This window comes from Argopecten irradians, chromosome 1 (genome assembly GCF_041381155.1).
Source record: "Argopecten irradians isolate NY chromosome 1, Ai_NY, whole genome shotgun sequence".
In the NCBI taxonomy this organism is placed as follows: Eukaryota; Metazoa; Mollusca; class Bivalvia; order Pectinida; family Pectinidae; genus Argopecten; species Argopecten irradians.
Window position 1 is genome coordinate 13235370 of NC_091134.1, and position 15792 is coordinate 13251161.

Consider the following 15792-nt stretch of genomic DNA (forward strand, 5'->3'; position numbering starts at 1 on the left):
ATTAAGCGGAGGAAGCGATTTCTTGGTTGGTTTAACTGATTATCGTTGTTAGAACGAGCTTAAGTTCATAGGTGACTGTCTATCAAAATTTAGGACTGAGGTGATTTAATTTTAGCTCCGCATAGAATACATTGAGTAAAAACAGTTTCAATCCCATGTGAATGCACGTCCACAAAAATATCAATTATGACCCCGAAAAGGAAAGAGTATTAATTTGTACTGTTTCTGGTGCTATCAGAATTCGAAACATACACTATGTATATAATGCGTGGTTTACATACAGTACTTCAGAAACATACATACATGTAGAGTATGTACATGTATATGTTTCTGCATGCATACAACTTCAATTGCTAGATATATCTTACGATATATATTGATTTTGGTGAATATGGTTTGTGAACTATCGATCTATTTATAATGTAACATGATCAAATGTGTACAGCTTGTGTATTTCTAGGCATATATCACAAAAAATTATGCTTTCATGATATCGATGGAAACTTTTTACTCTCCCTCCCGTACTTACAAAAATGTATATATATATATATATATATATATGTCATCGGTGCATGTAACGTAACCTGGTCGCAAACCATTATTTCGCGCAACATATATATGGCGATGCAATGAGCTCATCATAGTATTTGGCCATTCCGCACACGTACATGTATGTAAACCGTATGCGTACTGTATAGTAGAGTATGTTCTGTCCTTAGAATCGGCCGATTGCACTGGTCGATTTCCCTAAGACGAACCCAATCTGATCGGAGTTATTTCCCTTAGAACAGACTACAAAACAAAATATGCATCGGATGGCTGTATCTAGTAGCGATGCGTTTCGGAGTGGTGTAAATTGATGATTTTTTCATAGGAATCCTTTTGTGGCGATAGTGAAATATTAGGACCTGCTATGCCGATACCAATCTCACGGTAAGAAACGATATTTGCATCTGTCAATGTCCCGTATTTACGAACATTCGTCGCCTGTTATCGTTGTTTGCGGCCGCCGCTAGGTCGAGCTCGGAAGCTGTAGGCGAACTCGGTGTCGCGTCATCGGGTCGCAAACTGCCTCGTAAGCGTAGTAATCTATGTTCATTTTATATCGAAATAGGCGTAATTACGTCTAGAATTTCATTTTGTCGCATACTTCAATGATTTACCGATGTTCCGAACGGTTTGACGGGGTGCAAAGTCGAGGAATTGCTTGGCGGAAGTCGAAATATATGTTAAACAGTAGCAATGTTTGTACGCATGCGCCAGCTTTATCTCGGTCACCAGAGGCGCTTTAGGGGAAATCATTACGTACCTATGTAACATTCAAAGGAAATTTATCAGTTAGGCCTATTACTAATTTTTACAAAATAATAATTGACATTTACTTATAACGATTTCATTTGAAATGTAAGAATATTTATTGTGAACTGGAATGATATTAATATCTTTATATCAATAATTAATATTAAAACGATATAAAATCCATTATCATGAAATAAATAAAGTAATCATTTGATCACAAATTACAGTTGTACTTAATATTCAATTTTCCGTTAGAAACTTAGAAGTATTTTACTTATTGTTAGTTTCAATATCTGTGCATACAAAGATTAAAACAAATATCTATAAAGTGTACATTTTAGAATACTTATAAACACTAATATTTGAATGATAAACAATATTTGAAAAGTTTTTACAAAATGTCTCTCTGAAATTGTTTCAAATGCATGTAATACTTTTATGGTGTAAATGTAATTTTTTTTTCTAATTTCCATCAATTCTTATACAATTTTGCTTGTAAAAAGTTTGTTACATTGTTTGGGTTTTTTGATAGAGAGGGAGGAGGAAGAGAAAAAATAAAGAACAAAGAATTGGGAAGGAAAGAAGGGATAATGGGATGAACTAGAAAGGAGAGAGGTGTGAAAAATAAGAATTAAATGTAGATATATAAGCTTATATGAAAAATAATGAATAAACCAATGAAAACATAAGTAAAAAAATAAAGAAAGAAAGAGGAAAAAAGGTAGGTTAGAAGTTAGATAGACATTTTATTTTTGATAGTGATAATTGAATTAAAAATTACTTCTCAACATCCCGATCAAAAGCAAGCATGGTGAATGAATGTATGACAACAAATAAATATATATTCTATTTTAATAAAAGATTTGTAGGACTGTAAGGGATTTGTAAGTTCTAGCTTTATCCATTTTTTCCAATCTTTAGTAAATTTTAAAAAAATATTCTCCTTTTCCATAAGCTGTATATCTTTGAACATAATAATAATCTTAAATACAGTTTAAAAAAGCCATCACATCTAAAGAACCATGTAAACATCTTTTTTTTTATAAATATAGTGTTTGATAAAAAGAGCAATTTCATTATCTATTCTTTGATATATATGCCGTTATGATTAAGTTTTCCGAAAAGCATAGTTTCTTTATTAATTGCAAATGGTATGAACAGAATATCGAAGACTTTCAAAATTAGCTAAAAATTTCTGAACTTCAGAGCATTCCCAAAATAGATGAGTGAGTTGTCTCCCTTTCTAAAGCACATAAAAAAATTTGAGGATTATTAGAGAGACCAATTTTACAAAGATAAGTGTTAGTTTTTAGTATATATATAGTGGGAAATTCGGAACTGAAGCCACTGAAGTTTAGTATTATTGGTAGAGATGAACTGTATATTATATATCTTTCCATGTTTCTTGATCATAGTCAAAAGAGGTTCCCCATTTAACTTGACCAGTTATTACAGTATTGTTTTTGACAAGTACTCTGTAAAAATCTTGGACTCCACAAATGTTTTTCAGTATAATTTCAAGACTAAAAGGAATAATTGGATAAAATAATTTTTCATTTGGTAAATTTACATTCTTCAGATACTTTTTAATGCTGGATATCAGCTCTATGATATTGAAGATAATTACTTATTATACCATAAATATTACCAAATTCATCATATGCAAGGAATGAACTTGGAGAAACACTTTTTAACACGTCTTGTTTAATTGAAATTTCCTTTCTAAACCATGATTGGTAGAAAATAGTTTTATTTCCAACAATAATGTTTTTATTGTACCAAATCGGTGTCTTATTATACTGGATATATCAACACCATTTTTATCGACTTTTTCCTTCCTTTGCCCGAATATTCACTTAAAGTATGTAAAAATGATATTCACATAAAAAGTGAATATAATATTTAATGTAAAATGAAAAATGATAATTTTAATAATGAATGATTAGGTACACAAATTAAATGGATGTTTGTGCTTGAAATATAACTATTTTTTACATTTTGTAGAAAACCATCAACATGAAGACTTTTGGATTTGAAGTTCTTTGATGCAGAATATGATGACAGAATTGTGCAGTATATTACAGTAAGTAGTTGGTCAGTAAAGTCTCATGAAAGATGCTCCACCGCTGGCAAATGATATTTTTTCTCTATCAAAAACAGGAACAGCCAAATTTTTCTTTGGTTACAAAACTTACTTACTTTACACCATTTCCTCCATGTAAGAGCTCGAGTTAGAGCTTCTTATTTTACTTTAATATGAAAATATCAAAAAATAATTAATTGTATCCCGAAAAAACTCCATGACTCTATCTATGTCCTATATGGAATGAAATACTGATTGGGCATGCACAAAAAACAGAACAAATTATTTTGTATATGTATTTTTGGGTTAATTAGACACATATATATATACACGAATTGATAATAATTGTTCAAGTGATGAGTATCATTAATGATCTGTCGGGGATGGAGCATCTTTTAATCATATGAAAATTACAAAGGTTGAATTTTGTATTGCTGATATTCATGAAATATAATGCAGTAAATTTTGATGAAATTGCGTTTTAAATTCATACATCTTCTGTACCCTTGAGTGGATTACAAAAAGATTTATGTCGAAACGTCATTGAGTGAATTAAGGCAATAATATTTTACATGAATATAATAAGTCTTGTCCAACTCCTAGGGACAGAAGGGCAGGACATGGTATATTAAATTACTGATCAATGAGTGATCATAATGTATATAAACAATTTGCATTTGTAACTTAAGCTTCTTCTCAATATCATGAGGCACAGATACCTGTTATTTGGCCCACAGGCTGTAGTTTGCCAGGATGACTATATATATATATATATTTAAGCTACAGAGGACTCTGTATGGTTTTTCAAAACAGAGGACTCTGTATGGTTTTTCAAAACTGTTATTAAGTGATTTATTTGTTGTATTTTAAATACTTAGTGTATCCCTAATTTAATTGTAGCGATATTTTTCTAATTTTGTAGCTTTGGTTGTCACACGAAATATACATAAATTTTGAAAATGTGGAAATTTTGGCCATTATTTTTTATTAAGTTTTTGTTTTAGAAACCAATTCAGGCTGTCTCAATAACTGAAAGGCCCAGGCCAGGGAAATCATATTAGACATAGCTTAATTAAGGGTTGCACGCATGCACCTTGACCTTCATTCAAGGTCACAGGGGTCAAAATGGCTAAAATCTATAAATGACTTCTCACGAATTTAACTAAAGAGGCTAAGATATCCAATATTTGGCTGTGACATACTGATATGAAGGGCAACTAACCTAGTTGTTCAAACAAATGACCTTGAACTTCATTAAAGGTAACATGGGTCAAAATTGCTAAAATCTATAAACGACTTCTCGTGATCTATGAATAACCATAAAGAAGCTTAATTACAGACCTGAAATTGGGCCTGTGGCATATAGGGATTGAATGTATTTTTTATAATTTCAAAGCGGCTATGAATAGCAGAAGCTTTCTACATAACCCCTGGAGCGTGTTAGAGCTCCTCGGAAGATATGTAGATAGATTCTGCTATGCATAGACGCTATGAAAATTAGAAAAATAGATTCAATCCATATATTAACATTTGAATAATTTATAAAGATAAAAATTATTGAAAGGTTATTATATTATATATAAAATTATGACACCCATATACGACGAGAAAGGAGATTAATGGAACAGCTGGATGACAATGTCTTTCCACAACGTCGTGTTTTCAAGCTTCTGCCTTCCGGTTGACCTTTTCTTTGCAAATAAACTACAAACAAGAAATATAGTTAAAATAAGATTTGATTGACTTATTAAAATCAACCTTAGTTGATTCTATATCAAGAAACAACACATTAAAGATTATACAATGAAATATTGTGGGGGACTATTTTTTTATTGATATGAAACTGGCGTGATGTTTAAAGTCAGTTGATCAATGCACGAGAATCGTTGTATTCATAGTGTATTCATAGTGTTTTCATAGGCAAATGTTTGTTTTCATCAGTTGGTTGCATCATTTAGTGACGAAACACTCAGAATATTAATATACTGGTATGAAGGCCAGGGCAAAATCAACCTTATTCAAACAAATGACAGTGAACTATAGAGTGCCTGGAAAAAACCCACGTGATCGGGCAGGCGACCCCAAACCTTTTCATGCCCATGCCGATGATCGCACCCCAGCCGGCTAAGTGAAAGGCGAGCAGCTTAACTACTACACCACCCGACTACCCTCTCTGAAGTTTCTCTGTGACACAGTCCAAGAGTAAATAGAATAATAAAAACATTGTAGATATTAAATGTACTAAAACCTTTCAATAATTAAAAGATTCCCTTGAAAGGAAGAGACCTACAGATTACAGAACAGATATTTTATCTGCATCATGATTTATGTTAGCATGCACTGAGTTAATGTAATACCAAAATTACAGAAAAAATATTTAATTGATTTGAGAGATGATATTATTTACTAGTATTAACAGATGTGCTTATGTTTTGTATTTTCAGGTGATGTAATCACAAGCTATTGGTCATAGTAGGAAGCCATGCGAGACTAGCGCAAATACAGAACGAGCAGACCCACCTCTAGATCTGCAAGACTGCAACTATGACTGACTTCCAGGACTTAGACATACTGTCCCTCATCAATGATCGTCCAGGATGGGAAATTGGTATGGAAGATGAGGACGATTTGGATATTGCTGATGAACATGGTGCAAATCAACTTCCTAACTGTTTTGCAAGTGATGGAAACCTTCAGAACCAACCATTTGCTAATTCAACAATTGACAGTTGCAACAACAGTACACAACAAGATAATGGGGATGTAACTGATGAGTACGGCGATAACAGTGATAGAAGCGATGAAAACAATGATAGTGAAGGTGACAGTAATAAAATAAGTTCTGATGAGGAAGACGCAAATGATGACAATAGTGACAATGACAGTATTAAAAATAATTCAATGGAGGAAGTGGCAAATGATGATGATGAAATTGATGATGATGAGGAGGAGGATGATAAAGCTAGCCGCTATAGCTCTGATGAAGAAATAGAGAAATCAGATAATGACAGAAGCAATAATGAAATAGATTCTGATGAAGAAGGTGGTGAAGAAGTTGACAATGATAATGATATTAGATCTAATTCTGAGAATGAAGATGCTGATGATTGTGACACTGAGGTTGAGAATGATGTAAAAAACGAGAAAAGAAATGACATGGCAGAAGAAGAAGAAGAGGAGGAGGAGGAAGATACTTATGATGAAAATTCTGTCACTAGTTTACATGATAAAGCAGAAACTCAGGAACAGCAGGGTGGGAACGATTTTTTGAGTGATGTTAGTGACACTGATTTAGCTATAGATGGCAGTGATAAAGAGGCAGACAAAGAGAACGAAGAAGAAAATAAATTGTATGATTCCAATGATGTTATTGTCTTAAAACTGAGCGATATTAGTGAAGACGAAAGTGAGAAAAATCATTTTACTGATAATGAAAGTGATACGGAAGAACAAAGTGATACCGGAGCAGGCAATGCTATTGAAGACATTAGTGATGACGAAATGACAGAAGATCATCTACCTCATCAGCAAGAAGACAATTTAGATGACGGCGATGCAAGTAGCAATGGCGAGAATATCAGTGTCCATGATGATGACCAGGTCAACAACAAAGGTGATGATAATAGCGTTGGTGACATAGATGAAAAAGAGGATGATGAAGAACATCAGAATAAAGGAGTTGAGAGTGATGCCTTAAGCGATTTGAGCATGGATGTCACTACACATGACAATGAAGTGGAAGAGGGAATATGCACTGACGACGAAAACTCTAGCTTGGCCGATGAGCACGATGGCGACGGTGATATAGAATGGAGTGATGCGGATGAAAATGAAAATACAAATAACTTCATAAAGGATTTAGTTGATAAACTAGGAGAAAGTGATCAAGAATGTCCAAGGGGCCCACGTGAAGAAAATGACTGTTCTGGAAAAGAAAAGCATACGATAGACGATACTCTGACCAGCGCCACTCTAACTGATCAAAGCGACAACAAAACAGAAAATGATGATACTGTAGAAGCATCAGATTCACCGTTTGGGTTTGTGATTGGCGATGTCGTCGGTGTGACACAAGAAGAATTTGACAGGCAAGATTCCAATGTGTCTTTGGGGACCTCGTTACAGCAGCAAAGCCAAGAAAACGCCAATGAGAATGATGTGAGTAACACCCAGAAAATAGAGGGGCAGGAAACAAGCATGGAGGTAGAAATGACAACACCAAGCGTATATCCTAGAATAGAATCTTATCACAGCGAGAACTACTATTTCGGCAATGCACAGATCAAACAGGAACCAATGGACGACGATGACTACATACAAGAGCATGACTATTTTGATCATAGCAGCACATTAGACACGGCAGAGGCTGATTCGACAGAAATTGGGTTGGATGCAGATGAACTATTAAGTTATCAGGATATGTATGATATAACGGAACTTGGTCTGTACAAATGTAAATACTGCTCAGCCAGATTGACCACGTTCAAGGCAGTCAAAGCACACATCAATAAATGTCACCAGAATGGTTACAAGTGTCAGCAATGTGGTGAAGTCTTTTCAAGATCACAGGATTTGGCAGGGCATTGCCGAAGTCATCGGAAAGAGGAAAGGGAATTAAAAGAAGCATTGGGTAAACAAGGAGAAGCTACTGCATGCAAACAATCGCGATACAGGCCCAAAAATAAAAACACTTTCGTTGAGAAGGACGGTCAACGTTTGTACAAATGCAGGTTTTGCGAAAAGAAGTTTGATATGACCCAAAAACTAGCCAATCATATGCAGTGGAAACACAAAGCAGAAAGAGCACTTGAAATGAAGCTTGAAAAAAAGACAGATGAGAAAATTCCAGTTACAGTTTCGCTTTGTGGAGCAAAAATGACCATAAAAATAGACAATGACGATAAGAGTATTATACATCGAAAGACGCCGGTTTACCAGAATACGTATCAGTGTATGCATTGTTCTGAAGTTTTCACAAAACAACAGACAATGGCTGTTCATGTGAGAAATCGTCACCCTCGACATGACAAAGATGACAAACCGAAAGTCAGTGAAAAATCACCATCTCGTATGAAGAAAAAAACCAAGAAGAAAAATAAGCGGAAACGACAATTAAGCGAAAAGAAAACCAAGGAAGAGCGCATGGATAAAGATACTTGTACTGTACCTGAGGAAGTTGTCTCGCCCCCTAAGAAAATAAAACTTGAGTATACGGTGCAGCGACCATCTTTGAAATGTAAACTTTGCTCAAAGACATTTGAATTACACAATGAATTGAAATCACATTTAAATGGCGTCCATGCACAATACTGCTGTAGGTATTGTCCAAAAGCTTTTTATAAACTTGAAAAGTTTATGTGTCATTCATTTGAACACCTCGGCGATCTTCGATGTTACGTTGATGAGGCTGGACAAGCAATGATGAAATGCAGGAAATGCAAGATATCGCTTCTGGCAAAAGGTGATGTAACAATAAAACATGTCTATTCTCACATCAAAGGCAAAACGCCGTTAGGGCAGACGTTAAGTCTTGAGAAACAGATCTTTCTGGAATGCAATACTTGTGGTCAACCTTTCATTTCCAGAGAGTATTTGTTAAAACACGAAATGAAACACGTAATATCGTTAGCAAAAGAAGCTAAATCGAAGCCCGAAACGCAACCTGTTGCAGATAGTGACGCTCGAGCGTCATCGAAGTCGAATCAGTGTAGTTCAGAAGTGGTTGTGAATGCAAAGCCCAATAGTCCTGAAGCAGTTGTGACTGTAAAAAACGTTAGTCCAGAAGCAGTCGTGAATGGAAAACACAGTAGACCAGACCCAGTCGTCAAAGAAAAAAACAATGCTATATCTACATCTAAAACGACACATAAAAATATAGAAATGGTCGCTCATCCAATCGTACGCGAGGCATCAAAACCCTGCGGAAGTAACGGAGGTTCAAAAATTGACGAGAACAAAAAAGTACTACTCCGTAGCAATCCTGTAAGTTCAGAAATGATATCGGTGGCTAAAATACCGTTCAAATGTGGAATGTGTGAAGCTCGGTTCCCAAACTCTCAATATCTTTTGCATCACATGACTCTTCACATGAACGGCCAGTACGTGTTCAAAATTGAAGTTGACAAGAAGAAAGATGAAATTCCAAGTGGTACCGAAAGTTCAGAACCTTCGGACATTGCAAACGTTAAAACAACAGCGGCACCCACCCAAAAACCTACTAGCGGTAGTGAAATGGCGTCTTCAATTGTGAAACAGCTTTCTAGTGGATCCAACATGGGGTCTATCATTAATAATAATATTCCATTGGATAATGGTGCTGTCGTAAACTCCGCTAACTCTAATACAGACCATACGTATACCTCAAAGAGTAAGCAGCCAAATGCAAGCTCTGAAGAGAAGCAACCCTGTACCAGTAAGCCATCCACATGCGCAGTAGGTAGTACATCGTCTATCGCACCACCTGTCAAGAAGAAATACATCATTCTTCCTACAAGGCCGGTATTTAATATCCCTGGTTCGACCAAATCTGCTACAAGTCTCTCCAGTTCGACAAAACCTGCCTTGATTATCCCAAATTCGAAGAATTCGATTGTAAGTATCGCCAATGCTAAACAATGCACAAGAATCACACCTACTACAACAAAGAAGCTACAAGAAATGCTCAACAAAAAGGAACAGATGCCGACCAGAATTGAGCAAAAACCGACTAAAAATGAAAATATACCAGCCAAAAATGAACAGATTCCAGCAAACAATCAGCAGGTGCCGATTAGAAAAGAACAGGTGTCGACTAAATCTGTCTTGCCTAATTTGGAAGTGTTAAAACTACCAGCTGTAGGTAGCATGTCACCGAAACAACGAAATGAAGAGTCGGCATCGGATCCTACTGCTGCATATAAAGCAGTAGTAGAAAGCAAGATTCGCGAACTGCTCGAACTCAACAAGTGCACTTTTAAAGCGGGTCCTAGCAGTGTTGGTGTACAAACACGATATACGTCCCTGATTTCTAAGAAAACACCCGTAGAACCGAAAAGCACGGAATCAACTGTGTCCACAGAGGCTTCATCAACGCAGTATCAAGAGGAACCTCGAAACGATGAGACGACTACTAATGAAACGACAGCAAGCGAACTTTGTTCTGGCGATGATAGCATGGATATTCACAATGTGCCCAGTTCGTCTTCAACACAGTTAGTGAGCAACGAATACAGTGACACGGAGACGCTGAGCGCCTACTCTGGATCTCCTGCAGGTACGCCTGGGTCACAATCACCGGTGGTCGGCGTGAGTTCCGATTCCGACTCGTACGATCTAAGTGAGGATGAGAAAGCGTTGTTCGAGGAGACCACAACATCTGTGACTATACCTCTACCGTCAGAGGAATTAAAACAGGAAACGCAGAACGAATCAAAAGCTATAAAGAAAGAGTTCAATCCGCCAACGTCTAAAGTTTCTATCAGGAACTACAAGAACCAACTGGACTTTGCCCAGGGAAGTTGGTTTGAATGTGAATTGTGTATGTATTTGTGTAGGACATACAAGGAGTTCACTTCTCATATGGATAGCCATAAGAAATCGAAGAGGATGCGACTGGTGAAATGTTCTGTGTGTCGTAGGAAATTTATATCTAAATGGCATCTGACTAAACATATGGAAAATCACAGAGACAATGCGTATTCGTGTTCAAAGTGTGGTGCAAATTTCGTGACAGCCGTGGAAGTAATGGAGCACATGCAGATTCCATGTTCCAGATTCCATGCGTCATAGCTATAGACATATACAATGTGAGGTTATTTTCACCTTGATTTCTCGGTTGCCAATCAGAAATGCTTTCCCGTCCGATTTGTCAATTTAATTTTAGCATTTATTCTTTGTAAACGCTTTTCTAACTGCCAAACTCCACATACAATTGGTAAATAGATATTGTCTTTGTTGTTACATGTAATTGTGCCATGCTACAGTTACTATTTTGTGCATTATTTTCAATATGGGACGAATGTGTCTGTCATGATAATCTTAGGTTTTTGTGAATTCCTAGAGCCCAAATGCAGTACATGCAACTCCAACGATAACGTTCAAAATGAATTTTAATGGTTTAAGCCCTTTGCTTTAAAATTCTAGATTCTATTTTTTATTTTGATGGATCCGATTGTGATTCATGTATTCGAAAATTTTACCACTGTCCAAGCACGTGATGGTCCCGTTTAACCTTTCGCTGTCAAGGTGCCTAATATTGCCCCACTAGTCTACAATGTCTAGGTCACGTAGAGTAGTTGCTGGTTTTGCAGATAAATCCGTAAGTCTCCATCACGGTCCGTAAGAGTTATGCCTCTTGAATTAACTGAAGATGATGGTACATTTTCATTTGTGTGTAGCAACGTACTAGTTTACGTGTTCTATAAAACAACTGGTTTTTTTTGCAATAACCTTATTTCGATTTACAGTGTAAAAGCTCTATAAATGGTAGTGTCAGCTATTTTTTCTAAGAAATTAATATTTGCGAATTTTTATAGCATTCCAAATACGCTCAATTGAATCACACGTGAATGTAAGATTGTCATGGTTATGAAGCTGAGGTTCAAATTGAATCTATGTCGTTAGTAGTCCAATCACAGGCGTTTGGCTCTATACTCTATATACCTTTTTTCTCTATATACACATGTAATGCTGCCACAGTATAACATACATATGTAGAGAAAAATATCTTTAGAGCCAAACGCCTGTGGTCCAGTTCATTCTGTCGTTCAATCGGCTTTTTATATAGGACTTGTATTCATGAAATTAAGACTTTATCAAAAGGCGATAGATGGCGGAATGATTTTGGACTAAATTATTTTTTCAGCAAAGTACCAGAAAACAATATCAAAATAAACCCTATTATGGTTATATCTCAATATGGTAATGGTAGATGTAAACATAGAGTGATATTGTAGATATGGAAAAATAAACTAAAACTATTTTAATCAAACAGAAAAAAACGCATTTACGCGTACACGTTTGATAATTATGATGTCTTGATAATTATGATGTCTTGAATATGAAATAGGACGATTATGACCCGTGGGAGAAAAGAATCTCGATCTGTCTTGTAGCGGGTTCATTCAGGGTAATGCATAGTGTAATATGAATAAGCTATGTGATAATTTGAATCTCGTTTCTTTAAGAAAAATGTCTCATGTTATTGTTACAAAAATAATGTATAATAGCAAGAACTTTCAAATTCGCGAATATTAATCATGCTGCATGTAATCAAATTATTCCACATATATGTTAATTGGTTATCAGCCAATGCAAATTCGCGATTTTAGCCGTATTGTTTCTCTTTAAAACAAATCCGCGATCTTTTTTATTTTGTGGGGGGGGAAAAATTGCTGTTATTTTATCGCACGTAAAATCGATTGTTTTAGAGCATTTTTTGCTTGCTGATTTTATTCATACGCCAATATTAATTGGTTTTACGTTTAATGATATTCTATATATAGCATCACGATGATTGGAGATATAGAGAAGGGGTGCGTTTCAAATTCAAACAAAAAGAAAGAACTTAAAAAAAGTAATGAAATTATTCCTTATCCATGTTAGGGGTCTTTCTCATTGTTAAGTTGATGTCCTTTTCAAAAAAAATTAAAATGATGATTTGGAAGCAGATTGGTTCCCATGGTTCGTTTCCTGTAAATTTTAAATTAGCTTCTTTCGACTTGTGGAATACAATGTTATTCCAGAAACATATATACATAGAGATTGGAAACTCCTTCTGTGTCTTTGTTGACAGACAGGGCGACATCCGGTTTATAGGCATTTTTGAATGCATGAAAATCAGCAATTTTACTTTGGTTTTTTTTCGAAAACCAGAAATTCAAAACTGGAAGTGCATTTTGTTTTATTAATATGCAAGTTAAAATATTATTTTTGCTATCCAAAATAGTACTCAAACCATCTTAAAATTAATGAACTTTTAAAACTGGAAGTGCATATCAAAGTTATTCTTCTGTATTTAACTATTCCAGAATTTATCTGAAACCCCCCTAGGGACATACAGAGGTACATTTGCCGATCGTAAAAATGGTGGAGTTTCCAATCTCTATGTATACATGTTTCTGGTAATTCCTATACGATTTATTCATCGGTGTTGTATACATTTACTATATTTGATAATTTTAAAAACTGTGAATATGTTTTTTTTTAGTTATATCTGCCGTTACAAAATCAATTGCTAAGTATTATTCATAATTGAATATTTAAAAGTTACAGAAATCCCAGATGTTACTATGACCATCAGTATAAAGGATTCAACGACAGTGATAGTAACCGCTGGACTATCGAGGATGCTTGTTACTGTTCGTAAATTTTAAAAACTACGAACTATTTTAATATTTGATTTAAGGAACAAACGTTCAAAATGCATTAACTGATATATTTATGTCAAAGACATATCTGATTATGGATTATAAGTACATTATACGACTGTTTCATGAAGAGTTCTAAAGTTCATGGTTGGTTCATTGGTAGATATTTGAAAATTTGTTCGTTGTTAAATTCATAGAGTTCAACATTTGTAAAAAAAAATTAGTGTTGTCAACTTTTGATACTTCTCATGCTGGAATATACGTAACTCTCGACTCCTATCTATATTCCTATAGCTCTATTCCCGCAACGGATTGGGAGGGAGTATTCTAGAATAATCTTGTCTGTATGTCTGTCTGTCTGTCTGTGCGCAGAATGTGTTTGCCTTGGACAACTTGATTCAATACCAATGAAACTTCACAGCAAAATTGGGGACCATGTGTATCTGTACAGCTATGCATGCAGACTTTTTTGCTGACATTTTACATGGATATCCATGCCTCTATACACATGTATTGTTAACAGGATTAGAACTAATATAATTGGCTTTTGGACATTATTTTTTTTTCAAATTTGGTCTATGACTGTCTATAATTTGACACATCAAATTTGTTATATTATATAAATTATAATGGTTACCATGCATAAAAGCATAATGGGTAAATATTTCGTTGCCATGATCTCAAATAAGCGAAAAAGGATTATTATTTGCCAGTCATTGTATTTTCAGTTATGTTTTCCTATGATAAATCACACCGGGTTTTCTATTCTTATACATGGATACCTCCATAGCATATAATACTGCCGAAATACACGTAGCCAATGGTATTTCTTCTAGAGAGAAAGGAAACGAAACAATGTGGTTCCACAAAGAAAACTGAATCTTTGCGCAAACGTTCATTTGTATTCAATTAGGCAAATGGTATACTTATATACGCTTTATGTATATCTGTTGGTTTGTAATAATGTCCAATGTTTCTAATTGTTTTGTTGTCATACATGTATGTATTGACTATACATGTATAACGGAGTTGTGTTCAGACATAATACGTTATAAAAGAAATGATTATTAAAACTATGAAACAGATATCGGATCTTAGTATTATTGTATGGCCGTTTGCAATCCAGCTCCAAGTAATTCATTGGTCATTACAGCAATTGCTGAAGATATTGAGATTTTTGATTCAATCCCAACGAAAGTGACTATTTTTCGGAGGCGACAGTAAGGTATCGTTAAACGAATTGAAATGCTGTTCATATCTACGTAACATATTCTCGTAATCGCAATGGAACTTGAGAATATCAGTACAGGGAAATTTGACCATTTCGTAAGAGTACACACTCTTTGCTTGCTTGACGATACCAGTCATTCAAATCTAAAACAAATGTGAGTCAAAATGCAACCAGCATGTGTTTCAAAAAGTAGAATGTACAGAAGATCCCAAGCCTTGCAGTCTCGTTAGATTACATTACCCGGACCTCTTGTGGGTCATTTCTCCGTTAGAAAAAACGCTTCAAACACTGACAATGGTTGTTCAATGGACAAATTCTGTCAATCTACGAGTTTGAGGCCTCTAGATCTGTGGATCATTTTCCAGATATTAACCTTAGGTCGGTGGTTTTTCTTCGTTTTCTCTGGATTTCCGCTAACATTAAAATCTTGCTGTTTTTTGTTCTCTAGAGAAAAAGATATTTACCTGAATAGCATAATGTACCAATGTAATTTACCAGGTTCAAAACGAAAGCATTTGTGTATACGCTCTTCTGCCGTTATTTAGTTCTGAAAAATAATATTCGGCATCCAATTGTATTTAAATTATTTGACATTTGGCGCCTTTACAGCATTGTTTTCAACCAAAAACATTTTTACTTAGATTTGTCGTGATTCACATTAAAAGAAAATAAGCTGAATTATGATATATGCAAGCAGCCCAGAGCGCATTTCAATTACATCATCTCACGACTTCCAATCTTTATGAAGAATATCTGTATTAAATGTAAAATTATCGTTAAACTCATTGACCTGCAGAAAGAAGTGATTTCGGTTAATTGCAGCTATATTGTAT

At 35.0% G+C, this 15792-nt stretch overlaps 1 protein-coding gene across 1 annotated transcript; it reads left to right on the forward strand.

Annotated features, from left to right (window-relative positions):
* The first annotated feature begins 794 nt into the window (after nucleotides 1–794).
* LOC138318197 (uncharacterized) lies at nucleotides 795–12394 on the forward strand. The gene is made up of 3 exons (XM_069260383.1): nucleotides 795–933; nucleotides 3304–3382; nucleotides 5827–12394. The coding sequence occupies exon 3, from the start codon at nucleotides 5927–5929 to the stop codon at nucleotides 11147–11149; it is 5223 nt and encodes a 1740-aa protein (XP_069116484.1). The 5' UTR covers nucleotides 795–933; nucleotides 3304–3382; nucleotides 5827–5926; the 3' UTR covers nucleotides 11150–12394.
* The last annotated feature ends 3398 nt before the right edge of the window (nucleotides 12395–15792 follow it).

Coding starts and splice junctions, on each gene's coding strand:
- LOC138318197 (XM_069260383.1), top strand. CDS start 5,927: ATGACTGACTTCCAGGACTTAGACATACTGTCCCTCATCAATGATCGT.